Genomic DNA, 25,524 nt, shown 5'->3' with positions numbered 1-25,524 from the left:
AAAGCCTTCAACATGTACGTTTGATTATAATTTGCTGAAACTATTTCATTATTTGTGTAGCTCATTACTAAATCCTACTGACTCTCTGATGTGTCATATTAATCACATAAATGCATGCCTTGTTTAAAACTCTCCCCACATATTAGATGGTTTATAACCTGTGTCTCACTAATATGTTTGCTTTCTGTCAGACAGTACTAAATGAATACCACAGTAATCTTCACAATGGCTTTGAATATGTCATTAGAACTTCAAGTTCACTATTATTACTATTATTATTTACTTATTTTTTATACAGGGTCTTGCTGTCACCCAGGCTGGGGTGGAGTGGATCACTGTAATCTCAAACTCCTGGGTTTAAGGGATTCTCACACCTCAGCCTCCTGAGTAGCTAGGACTAGAGGCATGCACCACCATATTTGGCTATTTTGTTATTATTATTATTATTATTATTATTATTATTATTATTATTGTAGATGCAGGGTCTTGCTATATTCCTCAGGCTGGTCTTGAATTCCTGGGCTCAAGTGACCCTTCTGTCTCAGACTCCTAATATGCTAGGATTATAGGCGTGAGCCACCGTCACTGGCTAAATTCATTACTATTATTATTATGATGACTCCTGTAAACCATTTACAATATATTTGGTAACCCTGGTCACGATTATGGACCCTTCTAAAATGAAACATGTAACCATCTTGCCCATTTGCATATACTTAGCACCAACCTGTTATTAACCCTCTTTCTTTTTTTTCTTTTTTTTAAATCTTACTCAGTGGTCTTGACCAGGATTCTAAAGACGTGTTTCAAACTGGAACCCCTGAGATTGCATGGCTATTTTTGCATGTAAAAGCCTTTTCTTGAAGTATCTGTAATCCAAATATTTTTTCAGCAGTGAAAAATTACTGCTCCACTTGTATTTTTAGTCCAGGCTATTATTTGTTTTATACACAAAATTTACCCTCCCCTCATGATGATCATCTTCAGGTTCCCCTCACAGTCTTTCTGGTTGGGTGAGATGGCTCTCATTTAAAAACAAACAATTAAACAAATGAATGAAAGAACAAACAGAAAAAAAACACACACCCACTTTAGGCATAATGATTAGCAACTGCTTCAACTACACTCATGATCCATTAAACATAATGGCCTTTCATGTTCTTCATCTTCTTGATTCTTGATTTGCTCCTTTACTCCAGGTGTCATGGATTCTTATGAACATACCCTTGACTTGTCAGCTCTAATATATGCATTACTGTTGGAAACTCTACTTCAAGCATATTCTCTGTCCACCACCTCCCACTCCAGCAATTTTTCATCCTAATAGGGACCTACAGTTTATTGATGCTAGCAACATTTTCTTAAAATCAATTTGCCTTTATTTCCTCACATCTCTTACCGATTTATGTACTATGAGCCCTCGTCATTATTACTCCTGTGTATATGGATATTACATTGTAATACATCAAATTTAGTGACATCAAACCATAATAATAATATATCTTATTTTGTTTGTGTCAGGAATTTGAAAGTGTGTTTGCAGGGCAGTTTTAGCTCTTAATCTCACAGGAGGTTGTAGTCAAACGTTGGCTGGGTCTACAGTCATTTGATGATTTGACTGGGATTGGAGGATCCAGTTTCGAAGTGTCTTATTCACACTGATGGCATGTGCATGGCATGGATGGCGAGTTGGTGCTGCCAAATGGACTCCTCTCCACAACACTGCCTGAGTGTCTTATGGCGGGAGAGCCAGCTTCCCCCATTTTTTTTTTTTCAATTGATCTGACAGTGTGTTTTTTCTTCTTTAATTTCTTAATATGATGAATTTTACTGATGAACTTTTGAATATTAAACCAATCTTATGCTTCTGGGATAAACCCACTTTATCATGGTGAATTATTCTTTTATATATTGCTTGACTGAGTTATCTAAATGTTCTGTGGAAAATATTTGCATGAAAGTCTTGATCAAAGTTTTCTTTTCTTGTACTATGTCTACCTGGTTTTGGTAGTAAGAATAAGGCTGTGCTTGTAAAAAAGTTGGGATGCATTCCCTCTTCCTGTATTTCCTGAACAATACAGTGTAGACTTGGTAATTCTTTAAGCGTTTGGTAAAAATTTGTCAGTGAAGCTATCTGGGCTTGGATATTTCCATTTTCAGAAAGTTTTTAACTAAAATTATAATTTTATAGTTATGGGATTATTTCGGTTATCTATTTCATATTGAGTGAGTTTTGAGAGTTTACACTTTTTGAAAAATTGATCCGTTTATTCTAAATTGCCAAATTTCATTGAAATTATAAAACTTATGTCAGTAGATTTGTTTATAGTATTTTCTTATTCTGCTTTTTATATTTGCAGGGTCTGCAACATCTCCGCTTTTGTTCTTAATATTTATCATTTTTTCTGCTTTTTTTCCCCTTTGTCAATGTTGGTAGAGGTTTATCAATATTTAGGTCTGTTCAAAAAAACAAGCTTTTAATTTTATTGATTTCTGTATAATTTGTTTTGAAATGTATTGATTTATGTTCTTATCTTTACTGTTTTATTTCTTCACCTTGCTTTGGATTTATTCCACTAATGTTTTTCTAATTATTACTCCAGGACACGGGACAGTAGAGAGAAAATAATGGTAAACTCATCACAGGTTTGGAGATACTCTGTAGTACTCTTCTTCACTAAACTACCTGCTAATATTTACTTTTCAGAGGCCTGATGGCTCCACTCTATCCAGGTTTCATAGCTGCATTTACTGTGAGATACAGGGTGGAATATGCTTACTTAGAACAGGGTTATGTGTGTATCTATGTGTGTGTGTGTATATATATATGTGTGTATATATCTATATATATATTACATGTACACATATACTACATACATACGTATATGTATGAACCAATATACATATATAAAATACACTTCTATATAAGTCATATCTAATGGCAATAGGAAAACTGATATTAATGTTTGATAAGAGGATTATAACTTAGTGAGATTATAACCCATACATTCATGCATCAATTAAGCCAATATTAAAACCTGAATTGCTCTCTTTGTCAAATCTCTAAGTTAATAACTGAGATAATGTTTGAATATTCATGAAAAAATAAATGTCTAGATTCTTAAAAGCAAAAAGGCCTTGAACTTGACAGACATCGGTCTAAATGAATTCATGTAATTCCCCACAGGGCTAAAATCAATGACAAAAACACTTGCTTCTATTATCAATAGTCTCAAAGATCCTAGCATTAGAATAAAAAAAAAATTAAAGTTGAGAATTTATTTAATATGTTAAATGTCTCCAACCAGTATTTGCCTCATAATTTAGGGATCTAGTTATAACCTAGGCCTCTATCTGTTTTGAAAAAACACGGGCAACAAAAGTTTCTATCATTCAAATATTTACCATTTCTAAATTATACACTCTGCAGCTTCCCCTTATAGATGTATTTATTTATTTATTTGGACAAAGTCTACTCTGTAGCCCAGGCTGGAGTACAGTGGTGCAACCATGGCTCACTACAGCCTTGACCTCTCAGGCTCAAGTGATCCTCCCATCTCAGCCTCCCAAGGAGCAAGGTCTACACACATGGGCCACTGTGCCAAGCTAATTTTTGTATGTTTTGTAGAGACACGGTCTCACTATTGCTGCCAGGGCTGGTCCCAAACTCCTGGGCTCAAGCAATTCTCCTGCCTCAGCCTCTCAAAGTGTTAGGATTACAGGCTTGAACCACACACCATGCCTGGCCCCCCTTCTAAATTGTGTGTATTTGTTAATAACTATAATCCCCACTTAGATCTCACTAAATAGCATATATATATATATATAGTGCATATATATATATAGTGCATATATATAGTGCATATATATATATATATACATGGTAATTTATGATGTTATCATTTCCTTATGTCTTCCATTTATTCATTTATGCATTCAGCAATTATTCTTGAGCACCAAGTGACATACTATTTCAGGAAATACATTACATAAACAGTTTTTTAAATTGCAACTAAAATAATAAATATTGAGGAAGAAACTAAGAAGTTGTTATGAAGGACGTCAGGGCATGTTTGCAGAAAGGTATTGACTTGAGATGAGATGGGATGCTTTGGCAAAGACAAGGATTAGACTGAATATCCAGAACAGTCCTGGTGGTTTTTACATTTCTTAATGGCAAGGACTTGGGGTCGCCTAGTATTAGAGGGGTTTCCTGTTTTCTACCAGCCCCTCTGGACATGCAAAAAAACTTAAGTTGTTGTATAAAGCATTGGCTAATGTATAAAGTTACTTGAGAAAAAAAATCCTTAGGTAAGAAAAATAAAGAAAATACAGATACTTCTCAGAATGAGAAGTGTAATATATCTCTGCCTTAGTAATGTGGGATGGCTGATTGAGCCAAGAGAAGAAAGGCCCTAAAAGAAGTCTGAAGGGACACACTATTTGATGTTGTGGATTGACTGGCCTAGGGAGTGAGAAATGCAGTTGCCTGAGTTAATTGGAGGCTGAACTAGAAGTGTGAGGATAGGTGATTTCCTAGTCATGAACCACCATTAACTACAGTGCAACTTCTGACGCCATTAGTGGTGTGTGGACTTACAACAATCTCTCTAGCTTCTGCAAATTACAGCCTAAAATACTTGGCTTCCTTTAGTGTATGTTAGAGTGGACAATTAGAGAGATCACTTCCATATTTTTGCAGCAACAGCAGTTAAGCTTCTGCCCCATCCACTTATTATGCTGACAGCTCTGTATCTCAATATCCAGCCTAAAACTAGTTCCTGAAATTTTTGAACACTGCTTTATAGATGCCTTTGCCTCATTAATTCAATCTCAATATATCTATGAGCAAATTCATCAACCTTTTCCCCAAATTACCCTACCTTCTGAACTTTTCTCTTTGCAGGATATAATATTTAAAATATATTTTACCTTTTTTCCCTAATTCTCAAACAAATATGTAAGATCATATGTGGCAGAAACTTCCATTTGCATGCCTAATAATTATATTTCTCTTACTTCTTGTTAAGAGAACCATGCTTTTATTAGACGCAGCCATATGTCCCTCTGAAAAACTATATTTGCTAGCCTCCCTTGTAGATGTGATGTCTTTATATCTAAGTTTTGGAAAATGAGGTACAAAATACATTTTTAGCCTGCAGCCTAATTGAAAAACTCCTTAAAGCATGAGCGATAGCTGTTAATTTACCTGGTATTTGATTTCTGCCCTTCCCCTTTCTCTCACCTGGGGCATAAACACAATAGAAGAGATCCAGAAGCCATATTGTAAATAAGCGGTGACGAGTGCTTAAAAAACAAAGCGAAGGCTCTTGATGGCATTATACTGCCAAGGTGTCAGTCCTCGAGAGCATAGCTCCAGACTTCTCATTAGTATGTCATTAGTGGTAAGCTTTGCTGCTACTAGTCAAGCACAATTTCTAACTAACGCAAGCATATATTATTATTGAGGTTATTTCGATACTGGACTCTAAAATTTCACAGCTGGGGGGTTGGATCCAAGATTTAGAATCATGACTATTTGAGCCAGTTTTCCAGCATACTATGTTGCATATAAATTAATTGTAGTTTCAGCCACCTACATCTCTATAATTCAGCTTCTATTTGTTTTTTTCACCCCCCTGCTTTCCTATCTAAACTCATAACCAGTCAAACTGATGTATTAATTGGTGAACAAATATACCACACACATCTCCAATTCTGTGCCTTTTCTCATGTTGGTCATTCTGTATTCCTGTTTTTCCTCCTTTCCAATTATTTTAGTCCTGCTATTCCTTGAAGACAAACTAGTAGCATTAAAGCAGTATGCCTTTCCAATTACATCAGAAGTCATGCTTTTTTAAGAAAACCTGCAGGGTGTGTGATCCGTGGATCCTACCAAATGCTCCTTGTGCTACACCACCAGGAACCATAGACTGAGGATTAAAAGACAGTATTTCTGGCCATGACCCTGTCACTAACCTACTGTTCTAATTGGGGCTTTTCATCTGTGCTTTTCTGTTTCTTCATTTGTTCAATGAGAAAGTTTTACAAGATGAATTCTCATTTTCAGATCTAACACTGGATTTTTTAAAATGAGTTTTCAGTAAGATCTCTTCTACAGCTACATAACAAGAGGGTTTCTGCAAAAGACCATATCTCATACATCTGTGTGTCTTCAGTGTTCTGAACATCTGTTACAAAATGAATTCCTTAATGAATACCGGTGATTATCACTGCAGCTATTTGATGAGCTAAAGAGATCAATTAAAATGTTCTTCTTTATATTCACAGGTAGCATTCTTATCACCAGCTATTAATTTGCATATCAGTGTTCACAAACAGAAAGTGCAGGTGAGTGAGCTAGATTAACACAAGCGTATCATCAGTACTCCCAAAGTGGCAAAAGATAATGTAATACAAAAACATGGGAAAATTTAGTCAATTGAAATAGATGAATAATTTGAATAGAAATTTTAATCTACTATAAAGTTTGTCAATATGTGTGTGTGCATTTGTGTGTGTATGTGTATTGCTGTAAGGATCGTACAGGTTTGATACAGACCTCACTAAAATCCTGGAACCATATTTGCTAACTGTGTGGCCAGGGACATATTTACTTCTAATATAGGAATAATAATGCTTGCCTCTTAGGAATTTAATGATAAGTAAACTTCAAAATAAACTACTGAGGCCGGGCACTGTGGCTCACGCCTGTAACCACAGCATTTTGGGAGGCCGAGGTGGGTGGATTGCTTGAGTTCAGGAGTTAAGAGACCAGCCTAGGCAACATGGCAAAGCCCGTCTCTACAAAAAATTAGCTGGGCGTGGTGGTATCTGCCTGTAGTCCTAGTTGCTGGGGAGGCTGAAATGGGAGGATCACCTGAGCCCAGAAGGCGGAAGTTGCAGTGAGTCATGATTGTGCCATTGCACTCCAGCCTGGGCGACAGACTGAGGACCTGTCTCAAAAAAAAAAAAAAAAAAAAAAGAATAAAAATGAACTATTGATTTCTGAGCTTAATGATAGCAGACACCTTGCTTGTATCCTCATCCCTCTTCTGATTATGTCAACACAATTTTCCTTTAGGGTTTTAAACTTTTTCAAATCTCATATGCAATCTTGATGGCACTCAAGATGTCCAGAAAGTTTTGGAGAAGAGACGGCCACATATATCAAGATATGAAAAAAATAATAATAATAAAAAAAAACCTCTGCAGGAAATGTGAATCTTAGACAGCTGCAAGAAAAGAGTTGCAGCTGATTCATCACAGTTGCCACATTCTGAAGAGCCTGCTACCCTCGCTACACGTATTTACAGAGGAACCCTACTCCTCTCTTTTCTGAAGATTGGCCACTCAGTCTTTTCCTTTCTTTCTTTGAGCTATACCTGATTATTTCAATAAACTTCTTTTTTAAAAAATGAACTGTGGCCAATTACTGTTGATTATAATTAAAGAATGTTAAGAGGACAGTACATGATAAAAAGTAATATTCTCTAACGTTTTAACCCCATGAATAATTCTCTATGATTTATACCAAGAACATTGAATTTTTGTATTCCTTTATTAATGTGACTTTTCAATAAGTATTTAATTTTTATATATATATATATATACACATACATAGTGTGGCAGGGTCTCACTCCGTCACTGAGGCTGGAGTGCAGTGGCGTGATCTCAGCTCACTGCACCCTCCACCTCCTGGGTTCAAGAGATTCTTCAGCCTCAGCCTCCCGAGTAGCTGGGATTACAGGCATGCACCACCACACCTGGCTAATTTTTGTATTTTTGGTAACGATGGGGCTTCACCACATGGGCCAGGCTGGTCTCGAATTCCTGGCCTAAAATGATCCACCCACCTCGACCTCCCAAAATGCTGGGATTACAGACGTGAGCCACTGTGCTGAGCCCTCAGTAAGTATTTTAGATATGAAACATACTGTAAGAAACAAATCAGAACAAATGTAATTTTCAGTGAATTTATTTTACCTGGAGTCTTCCAAAAAGGTAACTAAGAAAGTCTTTGCTGACAGCAGAGCTTTGTAATTCTAGAGCAATAGAAGAAAACATCAAAAAATGGGCCGGGGGTGGTGGCTCATACCTGTAATCCCAGTACTTTGGGAGGCTGAGGCAGGTGGATCACCTGAGGTCAGGAGTTCGAGGCAAGCCTGGCCAACATGGTGAGACCTCGTCTCTACTAACAATACAAAAATTAGACAGGCATGGTGGCGGATACCTGTAATGCCAGCTGCCCGGGAGGCAGAGGCAGAAGAATTGCTTGAACCTGGGAGGTAGAAGTTGCAGTGAGCCGAGATCATACCACTGCACTCCAGCCACGCAATAAGAATGAAACTCTGTCTCAAAAAAAAAAAGAAAAAATGGCTCAAATAAATTAGGCATTTCCTACAAAATTTAACTCTACAAAAATTATCTCTGGATAGTAAGTACACTACTCTAATGAAAACACGCTGTTTTCACCATACATGAACATATACTTTCTTTTTTTTCATTTTTAGTGGTAATTATGCTAAAATGAGCAGCATTTTGAAATAGAGTACAGCTTATAGTCTTCTCGGAGATTTAATATCTGCTACTTTTTAAGTTAATCAGTTTTACTGCTAGTATTATTTTTCTGTATGTTATGTTACTGGTTTGCTAATTTTCTTACAATAAAATAGATATTCACAAATAATTTAGATTTCATATGTGCACATATATGAATGAATACAAGCTACTGAAAAAGTACACATTATTCAAAGACCCCAAATATGTTCACACTAGTCACATCACATAAAGTAATTTCCAATAAAATATTATCACTTTTTATGTGAGGATATACAATACTAGGAATGCTGAAAAAGCCCACAGGTAAATATTATCCAAGTATCCTTTAACATAAATATAAACACATTTCTATATTTAGATTATTAGAAATGCTTAAAATGATGCCTATTACTTTTTGTTTTCCTGTCTTCATATCTGATCTTATTTGTAATAATATCATGTTCTATTTCATTGGCCATTTTTAGCATAGGAACTTTAGGCTTGCTGTGATGCCTACAGAAATGAATTTGCTGATTTCATGATTTAGTACTAGGCTTTTAGGATATAACCAAATAAAACATAAATGTACTTTGCACAATGTTTCTTGGCTTGTCCAAATCTTGCCATCCCTTGAAGCCCCACTTACACTACCACTCCTTCAAATGAAATCTCACAGCCAGTGAACTTGGAGTGCTGATTATTTATCTTACAATTTGCCATATTACAGTGCTGGCATATTTTCCCCCATATTGTTTAACTTTTGTGAGATCTTATTACTTCATCCAGATTGTAAGTTCCTTGAGGTCACAGGAAATGTTTTATTTATCTTTGTTTTCTCATTAGCATTTTCCCCAGTGCTTGCATAACACAGGTTTTTAATGAATGCCTGTTCAGTTATTGATCAGTCTGCCAATGCTGACATGAGAAATGAGTCAAATCCTCTAGACTCCAGGCTGTTCTTACAGCTTTTACCATCTTGGATGAGAAACACAGAAGTGAAGTTTCTATCATTCAGAAACGTGACCAGAATCAGCAGACCACAATCTGTCCTTCCAAGTTCAATAGATAAACCCCGATATTGAGTACTTAGGGCCAAAATTTACATGATATGATAAACAGCTACTTATCAAATAACAAGCCAGAAACGTGCTTGCCCTCAATTACCCATTTTTCTTTAAATAAAAAAAAATTTTCCCTCTAAGTAATCTCAAGTATCAACAAACTTCCACCCTTGGCTTTGACTGCAATTTTAGTTTACGTATGGTTTTATTTCCACATACCACCCCCTGCCACAAAAGGACAGTACACTGTACATGAAATGGTGGTCTAGATAAGCTATTTGGATGTTGGGTGAAGTATAAAAAAGACCTAACATTCACAATCGTGTTATGTTCTGGCCAGTTACTGGGGTTTGGGTTTTTTAAATCTTTCCATCTATGACGACTACACTTGTAAATGTCAAGAATGACCAGGTTCCAATAGTCATGTAGGTGCCCCAGTCTTTCTCTAAGGAAAAAGCAGATTCATAGAGAAGAGTCATGCATAGCCTTTGGTTGGTACTTTAGTAAAGTAGGTAGAAATTTTAAAATGCTGTGCAAGGCAGGGATCATGTAGGAAGACAGTATCAACTTTGCCTTGCTGGGGGCAACTAAATGTATATTTTTCTAGAATTCTAATTTATTGCCTCATATATCAGAAAATACTACAAACATAAATGACATATGCTAGATTTCAGTATTATACAACACAGAATGTCAATAAATTCAAAACTAATCATCCCATTGGCCACACTGCTTTACAAGTCAAACCCTACTGGTCTAATTTTAAACAATTACAACAAAACAAATAATGCTTTTCCATTCCTTAAAGAACTACAATATTGCTAAAGGTGTAAAGCACAAAGCTCGCAATTGTTAAGACTCCTCATGTCCCATCTCAATCTGGAGACTCACATTTCCTAGTACCTCAGAAGACTGCTATTTATCCATCCATTAACATATGTTTTATTATGTTAAACATATGAGACAGGATTTACATTTTGATAGTTATTGGAGTGCCTAATGCAAATACATGTTTATATTCATCAAAAAGCCATACAATATGTTATATCTATTGGAATATGCGTGAGTACAACACAACTTGCAATACAGATTGCCAATATGGTTGCATATAAAATGCTATGTCTCTTTTACTGAATTCATTAATCTCAGAATTAAAATGGCATGGAAACACAATAACCTATAATAATAGCAATATATAATGATAATACGTGGTAATATTCAAGTCATGATTCACAGTTTAAAAGTTTCATTTACTTTCTCGCTCTTATTCAATCATCAGAAAAGCTTGGGATAAAGCATCAGTTACTTTTCCTTTTTCCTGGCTAATACAAAAACACAGGAGACAAGGTGACATCTCCTAGGCCATTCCACAAACAGCAGTGCTGGGAAGGGAACCAGTCTTCCAGAGAAAGCATGAGAGTAATGCATATGCCACAAATTATAAAATTAGGAGACTGGCCTCTTAAAGGATATTATATAAATGAATAGAGGAAGAGAAGTATGTGAGAGACAAATGCAGAAAAAAAAAGGTATAAATAATTGTGCTGACCTTATGAAAATCGTGTGAAAACTTTCAAGTATGTAAGTACTAAGCATGACTCAAGAAATTAATTCTACAAATGCAAAAGAAATATTTATATACACAAAATAAAATTTTAATTCACTGGGGACAAAGTTTATCTATTCCTCTATTTGTGAGATAATGATGTAAGCTACTACTAACCTGAACTTTCAGGTCACCGTCATTACTTTTAAGGAAATGAAAGTGGGGTAAAAAATATGGTGCTGGGTAGGTACTCTTTCACTGATAAAGACCACAGAGATTTTTACTTCCAAAATCAGAAGTTCAGCCTTTGACCTCTGTGCTTCAGAGAACAGAACTGGAGCTCACTTCATCTCTCTCTAGTCACTACTTGCTCTTTCTCAAGTCATCTCCCATTTGGGCCCACTCTTCCTTCTTCTTCCTCAAATTATTATTTATAATATTGACATTTTTTCAACGAAAATATTATAAAAAGTGAAATATTTTCTACGAAAGTCTTCAACAGAATGGCAACAAGGGAGTGGGTAATAGAAGAATTTTGAACAGGATAAAAATATCAATGCAATCAATGAAAATATTCTTAAATCCTTTCATTTTACTTATTCGCTTATTTATTTTAGAGACAGGAGTCTCACTATGTTTTCCAGGCTGGAGTGCAGTGGTTATTTACAACTGCAATTGTAGCTCACTGCAGTCTAGAACTCCTGGTCTCAAGTGATCCTCCTGTTTCAGCCTCCCAAGCTGCTAGAACTACAGGCATTTGTCACCCCACCTGGCTCCATCATTCATTTTAGTAGTAAATTATGATATATATTAATGTCTTTCGGTCATTCTCCATATCTCCAACTTTATGAAAGCATGTCTCTCTTTCTTTCCATTAAATTAAATGATTCAAGCAAAAACCAAATTGTCCTAAGTAGCTAATCTATGCCAGTAATTGTACTGTGGTTGATTGTTCATGAGGGCAAGAGATTTAAGGTTTCACTAAGAGATGGAATGCTATAACAAAACTCAAACTCATGTTTGCCCAGATGAATATAACTTGGTATGTGGGGCTGAACTGCAGTCAGAAAGTTTTCTTGACTATGAAGGCAGGGCAATTACAGAGAACAGGGGAAGGCTTATTCTATCTGCTATATTTGTGATTCATAAATATTCTTGTGCACAGATTATATTCTCAGAAATGGTCTATTATCACCACATTAAAAACCATATAATCTAAAGTATAATAATAATAATAATAAAAGAAAAAAAAAGAAAATTAAAAAAAAAAAACCGTATAATCATCAATACACTCTGAATTTGCTGCCTAGATAAGCACATAATACATATGATTTCACTTTTTAAATAACTATTTTTCTATACCAATCCTTTACTAGGTTCTCTATATATGTGTGTGTGTGTGTGTGTGTGTGTGTGTGTATATATATACACATATACATATATGTATGTATATAAACTACTTTAAAATATGTGTGTTTGTGTGTATACATGTACATAATCACTTAATTACTTTAGAAAGAAACAACATTATGGGTTTTTTTAAATCAATAAATATTAAGTAATTTTCATGACAATTTAGAGCCAATGTCCAGACTTATCTCAAAAGTTAGTTCAAAAGCACTTCATTGTTAAATATTATTTAAATCTAAAAGTCTGTGGATACTTTCTAATTGAACATATCTGAACATAAAACAATCATTGTTGTCTTATTTATTTTTTACTTTATAGTCTTTGTAATCAAAATCAAACCTTTATGTTGAAAAGTGAAGTATTTTACTTACAAACCCAAATGAGACATATAATACAACAGACATTTTATTTCAAGTATATTCTATTTATGTTAACTCAAAAAATAAGTCTCACACAAACACATAAACACATGCATACACACAAAAACACGTAGATCTCATACTATAAATTATAGCTAAAAAGTGCAAAATGTAATGTTGTCATATTTTGAAATGCTTACATATCACCATTTTGTCAGTCTTAAAGATATTATTTGGCTATAACAATATCTAGCCTAGATACAAGACTACTGAAAGGATATTTTTAATAGTCTTTATATGTAGATAGTTTTTTTAAAAAAAATTAAGTGGAAATATTAAATTGAACAAATATATACTCTTCAAGTAGACCAATATCAATAAAATGATGTGTTTACAAATTAGTCCCTAATTTGAATTGTTGATACAATTATTTTTCTAACATATGCATGTATCCTACAACTAAAACATGCATCGCTTCATTTTTTTTTTTTGTTTTTTTGTTTTTTTTATGTTTTGCTTTAAAAGAGATTCAGGATAATTGGTTGAATAGAAACATCAGCTATGGCTTGTGGATAATAATGGAGGCCTAAAAATATGTCTCAATGATAATGGCCTTGATAATCAGATGATATTTTTGAGTTAGTAAAATGTATGTTTCTAATGCTGTTTTACCTCTGCTGTTATAACTCGATATATATATATATATATATATATATATAGTTTTTATTTGTTATGAACAAAGGAGCATCATAGCGTAAAACAAGAGTTGTGAATAAGAATGCGTTGTTTGTAAAACCATAGAAAAGGAAAACAATGAGTTTTTACCTCACAGGGCTATTGGAAGAATCTGGGTCATGAGCTGCTACAGTGCCGATGATATTCCCAACCTGGGTAGCTTCCGACACCTCCATAGGGTACAAGGGTGAAGAGAACACAGGGGGCTCATCCACATCTTCCACAATTATCTTCACGGTCGTCGTGTCACTGAATGGACCCAAGCTTAGAAAGCGAGGGTCGGCATCTTTATTTGCAGCTTCTATCCGTAGCGTGTAACTTGTTTTGGCTTCAAAATCCAGCTCCTGTAAAGAAAGTCGTTAGGAAAATTAAATCACCAGTTAAACAGTCAGCAAAGCTGAGCCTTTTCATTTATGAATGTCAATAAGCATAGGAAGGACTCTGTCATGTAAATGCACCATCAGCATTCAAAAATAATAAATAACAAAGCCAATCTTGTTGCTTTCCTGGCTCACAAACAATGGTTAGTGCTTTTGAATCAACTTCATCATCCACTCTGCTGCTATATGCTGCACAAACAGATAGATGCCAGTCTTTGGAATATGATTTGAAAGAAAAACTGGTCAGATTTTTTTTTTTTTTCCAACAAGGACTGTCAATGTAATATTCTTCAACCATGTAATTTAACTGTACTACCCAGGGTGCACTTTAAAAATTAAGAAAAGCATTACTTTCTATTGAATTTCTCATTTAAAAAGTCAGTGATTTGGGGGACTACATTAGGATTCTGAGTTTTCAGGGCACTCTAAAAAGTGTGGCTACAGGGGCAAGTGTGCCATCCTGAAGTTGTTCAGTCTGCAAACACGGCCAGTTCTTCTCCATGAAGCACCCATCATGTCTGCCTTCACTATTCCTCCATCAAAATATACTAGATCTCTATTTTAGGAGGTGAACAGTTATATCTCAGAATCTTTACATTGTATCTAATTTTCCAAGAGGATTTACATGCTACAATTTTCCTAAAAATTAGTGACCAACTCAAACCGCATGAGAGCTGAAAAAGGTTGTAAGGACAATTAAACTAGTTGCAGTAGCACAGCACCATCTTTGAAAAATAAAAATCATATATACACAACATGTAGACGTTGTTTGTGACAATAACATGCTTCTTTTTCTTCAATGGATACAGAAAGTAACAGCTTTTTATGACTTTCAATTTCAGTCTTACCACTGCAAAACTGTCCCCAAATTCTTTTTACATTTAATGATGTAAAACAAAAAGAATTAAAAATAGTGAAAAAAAACTTTACAGGAATACTACAAAATATAATACATACTTTACTTAGTTGTCAGTATATAAAAATAAAGCATTATGAAACGTGAGCTAATATGTAATACTGAGAATTGTAATTCAAATTCATTCACTATATGTTTGGGCATATGTGTGTGTATGTATGCAGGCACGCATTTATTCCAACTTATCCCACAAAGGATGTAATAGCCAAAATAAATAAAACAATATAGTTATATAAGTATAAAATAGGATATATATACACATACTCTACTGTATATAATATATCTCATACTGTGTACAGTGCATATTCACTTTGCTACATAAAATATAACACATACATACACACATATACACATTATATATATAAATATATGTATACACATTACATATGTATATATATATGTTTGCACACAAATATTAAAGAGATTCCACAGCTTATCTCTGAGTAAGAAAAAGGAAAATATATACATATATATATATATATAAATCTATATATAAAATAGGCTTACAATATCTAGACCAGACAGTACTTACTACAACGCTTATTTAACATCTGTCTTAGCCACTAGATTTGAAGCCCTGACCATTTTGCTCATCACTATTATTCCCAGTACCTAAAATGCTTTTGATACATAAGCATTTATGTATCAAATAAATTCTTGAGCCTCCTTTTCTTGAATTAAGACAACAAAAAAAATTAGAACACAGATATTCAGTGTACAAGAGGCTGAAAATTGAACTATACATCTGACCCAAAGAATCCTGCTGGTCAAAATGAGAGATAAGGGAAGAAATACAGTCAAGTATATTGTTTTTCTTGAGCACAAAAACACTTTTTAGAATTGCTGCAGAACAAAAAAGTTTTAATTTTTATCTGAGGTTTTACATAAAAATGTTGGGGCACATAGAAAATACTGCCATGACAACATTGTATTAACAAACTCAGTAATATCTTTATGAGGCCAACTTTTTTTGTTTGTTTATTATCTAAGTGTCAGTCTCATCCAATGGTGGTCAAAAAAAGGTGAGAATCAGAACCTACCAGAGACCCTTCTAAAATATGTGTGGCCCCTTCCAAGGGATTTTGATTCAGCAGATGCAGGATGAGGCACAGGCAGATATATTTTTAGAAGGCTCATCAAGTGATTCTGATGCAAATCTTCTTTTAAGAAACCTGACCTATTCATTAAAATTTTCTTGGGCCTATCTATAAATTCCAATCTTTATGTTGGAGACACTTAGAAGCATTCTCATTTACCTAAAAGCATCTACTGAGAAACCAAAACATACTCGTAGTTTAGATAATAACCTGAGTTTGTTCTTATATTCTTTATAAAAATTACTAACTATAAGAGAAACCTTATTTTCAAATATGATGTGTCTATATGTAAAAGAATACACTTAGAAATCCCATTTGTCAGCTCCTTTCAAATCAATGCAAAACCACAACCTTTAAGTTATTTATTCAGGTTTTCACATTAGCAAAAGGCATACCAAGTATTTCTGTATTCAAGTAAAAGTTTGTCTCACTTATGAAAGAATAATTTAAAATTTACTACAGAAATGAATGCAATTTTTTATAGCAACTTGTTTTTTAAATGTATCTAAAAGGAGCAACATGAGGTATAGACATCTGGATGCTAAAAAGTCATGAAGAAACACACTATTATGCATGATGATTGGTTGCCTAAAAGCTATTAAGAAAATAAAGCAATAAAAGAATTCATATGAAAGTCTATGAATCAAGATTACAGACAAAAGGAATTGCTTCACAAAATTATTTTCAAAGTATATCAGAATATGCCAGGATCTAGTTTTCAAATATGTGATGAATAAGACTGTTAAGCATTTGAATAAAAAAATAAATTTTTGCAGTAAAATTTACTTTTTATATGACTTCTCATTGTTGATTTCTAGATAAGTAATATAGTCCATAACTATTAGAACTAATTATTAAGATTATACTTGAAAAATAACAATTAAGAAAAGACACCAAAGAAGGAAATAGAAAAAAATAAAAGTAATTTCTAAATAAATTATCTTGATGTTTGGAAGTACATTGTATTCATTTTCTTGCTGCTGATAAAGACATACCTGAGATTGGGCAATTTAGAAAAGAAAGAGGTTTAATGGACTCACAGTTCCATGTGGCTGGGTAGGTCTCACAACCATGACATAAGGTGAAAGGCACATCTCACATGGTGGCAGACAAGAGAAGAAGAACTTGTGCACTGAAACTGCCCCTTATAAAACCATCAGATCTCTTGAGACATATTCACTACCACAATAGCAGTATGGGGGAAAACCGCCTCCATGATTCAATTATCTCCCACTGGTTCCTTCCCACAACACATGGAAATCATGGGAGCTACAATTCAAGATGAGATTTGGGTGGGGACACAGCCAAACATATCATACATATAAGTGGATACTTACATAATTGGAAATTTAACCTGGGCTAAAAAAAAAGGCTGCATCTCTCTTTCAGTGTCTCTAGGGTTCCCAGAATGACTCTGTGGTTTCACCACTTCAAGTCTGGAATCAAATAGGGGATATACAGACTAGTAGATACTTTTTCATACATCAAGTGACATCTGTGTTAGAGACACTAAAAGAGAGAAGCAGCTTTTTTGGTGTATTAGTTTCCAAAGTACAAAAATAGTCTTTAAATTTATTGTCATCAAGGATAATTAAATTAGGATTAAATAAAAAGAATTCTGTGTAAGGCAAGGGTCTGCAAACTTTTTTGTGAAGTATAAATATTAGTGACTATTAGACTTGGCAGGGCATACATTCTCTGCCACATGAAAATGAATAAATATGATTGTTTGCAAATAATAATTTTTTGATAGGTAACTCAGATTTTAAATTCTATATGGCTTTCATGTATCATAACATGTTTTTCTTGTTTTGAGTTTTTCCAGTCATTTAAAAATATAAAACCATCTTTACCTCATGGGCTGGGCTAAAACAGGCAGGCAGTTGTTTGCCAATCTCTGATTTAAGGAGCCCAATATGGTAAGGCTAACATTCATGGCCTTCAGTGATCAGCATCCAGCACACTTTTTCTCTTCTAGTATATATCACCTGCTGCTCCTTCTTTCTCAGATGATTCAAAAATCGTATTTACTTCTCACGTAACTTTTTCATTCCTCTCAGAGAAATCTTCTAGAGACTATCACCTTCTTAATAAGCATTTCCATAATCCCCTTACCTATGTAATAAAACTTTTTTACATTAAGAACTAGCTACAAAGAGTTGTACACACACATCTTGAACATGCATTTTTGAAAAATGTAAGATTAGTGTTTCTTTTGCATTTTATATTTGTGTCCGCCCCCCACCACCACCAAAATTCATACGTTCAAATCCTAACCCCCAAGGTGATGCTATTAGGAGGTGGAACCTGTGGGATTTAATTAGCTTTTGAGTGTGGATCCCTCATGAATGGTATTAGTGCCCTTATAAATGAGACCTCAGAGAGCTCCCTCACCCCTTCTGCCATGAGAGGACACAGGATATATCTGTGTATGAACCAGAAAGAGGGCCCGCGTCAGACACCAAATCTTGACTTTGGACTTCTCAGCCTCCACAGCTGTGAGAAATAAATATTTGCTGTTTAAACATCCAGCATATATTTCTATTATAGTAGCCCAAACAGACTAAGACAATATTATTAACACATGTGAAAACTAAACAGCAAAGAGTTCTAGTAAAAGTCCAAAAAGCCCATGTTCAAAGAGCACAGATACTATATGAACTCATGGTCATCTATATCCATCACATTGTATGATGTTACCATGTATAAGCCTGTGCTGACCTCATCAACCTCATGAGGTTTTTGTAAATTATTGAGAAATAAATAGCACCTAGAACAGTGACTGACAAAAAAATAATCACCGTATAAATATTTGCTGTATTACTATTATGCTGTTATTAGAAGCATTATTTCCTGCTAGATTATAAGCAAATGGAAAGTAAAGAGTACGTGTCTCTCATCTTTGTTCCGCTCTGGCACCTAGGTTGTTGTCTTTGGCAAATTCTATTGTTGGATTAAAAAATATGACTATCACAAATAGTGGAGTCTCAAAGTTTCCCTTGCCATTTGTAGCCTTTTCAATATTAAAACAAGTTAATTATTGAATTCATTTAATAAAATCATTGCACTTCATTTTTCTTCATTAATATAGCTTTACTTCTGGTTTATAGCCAAATGTACACTTGTTAAGTTCAATGACCTCCTTGTATATCTCGCACCTTTAGCCAACAATGTTGTTAATGTTTCAGGAATTGATCCAAGTTAAATCCTTCTAAATTTCTCCATTCTGTTCTCTTTAATGGTAGCATGACACTATCAGGGGTGGACAGTGTTTGCATATATGTGCGTGTCTATATAATGTCTTACGTTTAATTTTGATTTTGTTCAAAAGTCTATGACTGTCTTCATTAAGAGTATTTCTTTCTCTGGAGATTCTAGCTGTTTTTCAGATGAAAGTATATTTTGTAGCTTTCAATATCTGTAGCTTTTCCCTACTTCTTGAACAAATAAATGTAAACCTTTTTTCCTAAGTAAATGGGCTTAAGTGAGACCATACCTATGGGAAAATAACCCTCATTTATAACTTTTCCCTTACAATAATTTTATGTTAGGTCGGGCACAGTGGCTCACGCCTGTAATTCCAGCACTTTGGGAGGCCAAGGCGGGCAGATCATGAGGTCACGAGTTCAAGACCAGCCTGGTCAACATGGTGAAATCCCGTCTCTACTAAAAATACAAAAGTTAGCCCGCCATGGTGGCACATGCCTGTAATCTCAGCTACTGTGGAGGCTGAGGCAGGAGAATTACTTGAACCCGGCAGGGAGAGGTTGCAGTGAGCCGAGATCGCGCCACAGCACTCCAGCCCAGGCAACAGAGCAAGACTCTTTCTCAAAAAAAAAAAAAAAAAAAAAAATTACTTTAAATCTCTAAATAAATATACTACCCAGAACCTTAAACCTGATCTACAACCTTGGATGAGGTTTAAAAGCAGGAATAATTCTGTACATTTAAATATAATGATTTCCCAAGAACTTTCCAAAGCAAAATACATCCTGTTTATTATGAACACTGCATTCTGTGGTTTCTATTTTCTTTTTTTTTATTTTTATTTTATTTTATTATTATTATTATTATACTTCAGGTTTTATGGTACATGTGCGCAATGAGCAGGTAAGTTACATATGTATACATGTGCCATGCTGGTGTGCTACACCCACTAACTCGTCATCCAGCATTAGGTATATCTCCCAGTGCTATCCCTCCCCCCTCCCCCCACCCCACAACAGTCCCCGAAGTGTGATGTTCCCCTTCCTGTGTCCATGTGTTCTCATTGTTCAATTCCCACCTATGAGTGAGAATATGCGGTGTTTGGTTTTTTGTTCTTGCGATAGTTTACTGAGAACGATGATTTCCAATTTCATCCATGTCCGTGGCGATTCCTCAGGGATCTAGAACTAGAAATTCCATTCGACCCAGCCATCCCATTACTGGGTATATACCCAAAGGACTATAAATCATGCTGCTATAAAGACACATGCACACGTATGTTTATTGCGGCATTATTCACAATAGCAAAGACTTGGAACCAACCCAAATGTCCAACAATGATAGACTGGATTAAGAAAATGTGGCACATATACACCATGGAATACTATGCAGCCATAAAAAATGATGGGTTTCTATTTTCTTATTTCCCTGGGTTATGACCAAGAAGGCCTTATATTTCTTTTAGCTTGAGTAAATTTAAAATTACTCAGGTTTATTCAGGTTTCTTTCTAATTTTAGGCCCCTGACCTCTCTTTAGAAAATTCGTCATTGTAAATCTTTTCTCTGCCCTTTTAATATGTAAATCTAAAATCCTTTTGACACTTTTATTACCAAGGAATGTCTTCCTCAAGGGCCCCAAAGCCATCTCTATGAAATTTTATCATCAAGGAAGACAGAACCAATACCACCCAGTTTCTGTAGAAGGGTAAGAGCCTAACTTCAGCAGGAGCCTTTTTCCAGGTTGTAAAACTATCCCCTGTCATGATGATACAAGAACATTTACTTTCCTATTGGTTAAAGCCAATCATCAAACACAACTGGCCTATGATCCCCACCCTCCATCCTAGCTCATAAAAACTCTGCAGCCCTTTGCTTTAGCCAAGTTGAGTTTGGACTGAGTCTGGTTTCTCTCTCCTATTGCAACAGCCTTGAATAAAATCTTCCTTACCTGTTTAACTGTCCTGTGCAATTTTTGCTTTCACAGCAGCAAGTGATCTTAGTAGGTAGATGAGGGCTCTATTTTGAAATTTTTGTGACTCATGAATTTTAGCAAGAAATTATATTCTCTAGAGAAGAAGGTGAGAGAAAGATAATATACAAACAATAAATACTATGTTCTACCTAGGTGCATGCTGTTGATGCATTCATAGAGGTCTATGGGTTATGGGGAAGAAGAGCTCTGGAGGTCTTGCCAGCTCTGTGTATTCTCTGCAGCGAGACTGATACTTTCTTATCTTTGTAACTGTACTAGATTTGAGATTCTTATAAAAAGATCCTAACTTTATTAATCTTACAAATCTACAATAGATATGATTATTTTTGAATAAAATAGAGATTTACTGATTTACAAAGAAAAAAAATCTAAGTTCAAACAAATTACCTGAAAAACAGTAAAATAAGTGCAAGCAAATTTAGAATAAGCAAAAGAGATTACTGGTTGTCTCCAGGTCCATTTTATACTTTTATGACAGTCATTATTATTATTTTAATTATACTTGAACACAGATATTAGGACAGTACATGAACAAACATTTGCAGTTTGCAAATGGATTATTACCAGTAGATAGAAAGTGCCTATGCTCCAAAAGTAGGTTGAAACAAAATACAATGAATAATTGCAGAAATGATTGCAGCCTAAAACCATAAATTATACAAAGATATGATCAGGAATACAATAATGACATAAATATCAGGAGATATTATTTTCATCATCTAGTAACACAAGTTAATATTGAGGAATATTATCATCAAAGTAACCACAGCCATCACGTATTATTTTAAACTTAGCACAGTTTAAAATAGGCTCTGCCTATCCAGATTCTTATTCATACTTAGTTAACGAGTGTCTTCCTTTCTCTCTTCTGTTCTCCTGTCTGGATCAGTTTCGCCCCCAAAGAAATGTTCCATTTTGACTTCTGCATTAATTAATTTCACACTGCTACAGTAACAAATTACCAAAATCTTAGTGGCTTAAAAAACAAATTTATTGCTTTATAGTTTGGGAGGTCAGAAGTCTAAAATCAAGGTGTTGGCAGAGCTTCATTCTCTCTGGAGGCTTCAGGGAAGAATTGTTCCAGTGTCCAAAAGCTGCATGTATTCTTGGCTCATAGCCCCCTCCTCCATCTTCAAAGTGCATCACTCCAAGCTTGGGTTCTGTTACTGTATCTCTTTTTTATAACACTGACTCATCCTTCTTTCCTCTTTAAGGAGCCTTGTGATTATACTGCACCCAATTATGTGATCCAGGATAATGTTCCCATTAAGCTCCGTAACTTAATCACGTTTCCAAAATTCACTTTACCACATAAGGTAAAACATTCACATATTCTGTGAATATCTTTTGAGGAGGAGGCATTATTGTGTCTACCACAGCCTCCTACTCTGAACTTAGGTAGTCTGTTTTGATTTTATAAGCATAAAGTAGAAAACAAGCCTTGGAAAAGACTGCATTTCTGCCCAGCATCTAAAACCTGGTTTACCTTACAGCTCAGGCCAATTCCCTTACTACGCTGAGGTCAACATTTTCCAGCATACACCATAGCTGTACCCAATGACTTCTAGAGGGTTTCATACATTGTCTGGGAAGCAGAATCCACATTATGACCTGAAGACAACTTAGCATATGTTTTCCTGGAACCCTTCATCAAACAGTGGCAAATCTTAACTGATCTTGATCAATAAAATGACTTTATGAGATAGGCTAATAGAGGAGAAAGCATGACGAGGGAAGTGGGCAGACCTGAGGTTCAGTATTTCCTTTGCCATTTCATGAAGTGTAACCTGAAGGTTAGTTAGTCTCTCTGGAGCAGCGCTGGAACTCAACATATTTTTCCCACTTTCCCTGTGTCCACAATACTTTATTGCTTCTTTCTTCTCAGGGATGTTTTTTTCCCTTCACCACCTGAATCTAGGTTGTCCTGTGTCTTGCTTAGGTCAATACAATGTGGCAGAAATGATGACTTGTCAATTCTGTCAAACAGCCTCAAAAGACCATACAACCTCTGTTCTTACCATTCTTGGAACCAGCCCAGGTAGCCCATGGGAGGATGGGAGGCAGAGGTCCAGGCCCCTTGTTTTCCGGGCAGACAGACAGCCACCTCCATAGAGGCAGAGCCACCATGCTGACCAATAGCTGATGCATGTGTGAGCCCACTTAAGACCAGCATAAAAATATCCTACTGAGCCCAGGCCAAATTACTGACCCACAAAATCATGAGCTAAGGAAATTAAAGCACCAGGTTTGGGGACAATTTATTAAGAAATAAGGTAGTTGATACAACCAAAGATAGAAAGAGAATGAGAGTTGGTGACCAGTTTTTGTCAGGTGATGGCAGCACATCCAGATAAAATGAACCCAAATAAACTTGAAATGGCCAAATTAAACAGTCGGGAAGAAGTCAGATCTCGACATGGGAATTTCTTTGAACTCAGCAAGAACTCCAGTTCCTTGACTATTCTAATCTTTGCCTTATCTATTATGTCCCATCATTACTATGTATCATAGATGTCAGGATCCAACAATTCTCTCTTCTATTGATAACATATGCAATTTCTTCTATTCATCTAAATATAAAACTTTGTTTGTTAGTCTTTTTGATAAGTTATTTTTAACCCCTCTTAAAATACCTTAATTCTGGAAGAATAAAACAGTTTGCCTTCTCTGAGTCTTTCTTTGCCATGCTAACTTAAATTTTTCAGTTTCACCAAGAAATGTCTAAAGCCTTCTTTTCATCATTTCATTTATGCCCTCCATGGATGTTATCAATGGTCTCTTTAATTTTGATTGCCATGCATGTGCATATAACTCCTAGACATAAGAATGTACCATAGAGCTTTTCCTTGAACTACAGATCTATATTCATGACTTCTTAGACATATTTACCTTGCTATTACAGTGCATCAAACATCACTTGTTCCAAGGCATCCTAACACATCTCCACTCCATTCTCAGAGAACAACACAAGTATTCAGCTAGTCACACAAACTAGAAACACTGGCTTTGTCTTTAAATTCTCCTTTTAACCTGCCTTATACAATTATTAAATTCTATCCTATCTATTTCTTAGATATCTCTTTCTTGGAATCCTACCCACTGAAATTGACCTAGGAATCAACACGCCATGGGAGGGCAGGAGGGAAAGGAAGGACAATTTTACATGATCTGTGACTTGTACTCAGCAAAATAAATTGCATAATGGACTCACTGGAAAACATCTTTGATATACACATATTCTGAAAATACTGCTATAATAACTATAAAAATTTTAAAAAATCAAACAAAAGCTGAAATACTCTTAAGTGAACAAAATCAACAAAAGCTGAAATAATCCTAAGTGAACAAAGTCAGTGCCTTTTGATCAGGTCAAACGTGTCGAAATGTAAATTAGTATCATTTTCTTCAAAGAATGTTAATTTCTTATCTTTTTATAAAACTCTATGTTCATCTCTACTCTTGACTACTCAAGCACAGGTAAATTTATACCTTAATAAGCCTATATACACAAACACATACACATAATGATTAAAGCATGTTAGTATATACTTATATACATAGTAACAATGATTGAATTAAGTGGAAAATATAATCTGAAGTTCAGAAGTTCACCAAATTATCTCGGCCCTTAAAACTAAAATAATCCAAAATTTATGCCTTTTCACAGTCAAATGAGAGCAATGTCTTTGCTCAATTTTAAGAAACATGCATCCTGAGCAGCAGGATTAATTGAATAAAATGTTTGAAAGAAAAAAATTAATGAGAGGAAGAAAAATAAATTGGAATTAACCTTGGTTTGATTTTCTCTCACCACATATCAGCAACTTTTATGAAATACTAAATGAAATACATATTTGATTGTAGAAATTAGACCTCAATATTGCAAATAATAGGCAAAAGACACATTTCAGTACAAGATAGTAAACCCCAGAGAGTCCACATCTGTGCAGCTTGAGTTGAAGGTTGGAAGGCCACCATGCTATCTAACTTAGCGCAGTGAATGGCAGGTAGACAGCGTTATTAACGCCTCCACATAATGCTCTATTATTTTGACTTCATTCAGCCTTTCATAGGGTATGGATATGAGCATATTTTGAATCTAGCCCAGCAAAATTAGACTTTAAAAGCCTAAATGTCTTAACAGTGTGACAATGTGGACCACCAAATAAACCACATGTCAGATACTGGATGCATAGTTATCCTTCATAGAAAATTAATTTTGAAAATGCTCATTTTTTACTCTATAGTAACTCCATAGTAATGCATTTTATAGAAAAGA

General features: G+C 35.0%; 1 protein-coding gene across 4 annotated transcripts in view; it reads right to left on the bottom strand.

Moving 5' to 3' along the window:
- The window catches only part of CDH7 (cadherin 7), a 138,790-nt gene that overhangs the window by 32,231 nt on the left and 81,035 nt on the right, over nt 1-25,524 (bottom strand). For all 4 annotated transcript variants that reach the window (XM_054461399.1, XM_054461397.2, XM_054461398.2 and 1 more), the window contains exon 7: nt 13,743-13,996. In XM_054461399.1, coding sequence (XP_054317374.1) covers nt 13,743-13,996 — 254 coding nt within the window. The remainder of the gene's footprint in view (nt 1-13,742; nt 13,997-25,524) is intronic.

This window comes from Pongo pygmaeus, chromosome 17 (assembly GCF_028885625.2).
Source record: "Pongo pygmaeus isolate AG05252 chromosome 17, NHGRI_mPonPyg2-v2.0_pri, whole genome shotgun sequence".
Classification (NCBI taxonomy): domain Eukaryota; kingdom Metazoa; phylum Chordata; class Mammalia; order Primates; family Hominidae; genus Pongo; species Pongo pygmaeus.
The sequence above is the reverse complement of the archived record's forward strand: the minus strand, read 5'-3'. Positions and strand labels throughout refer to the sequence as shown.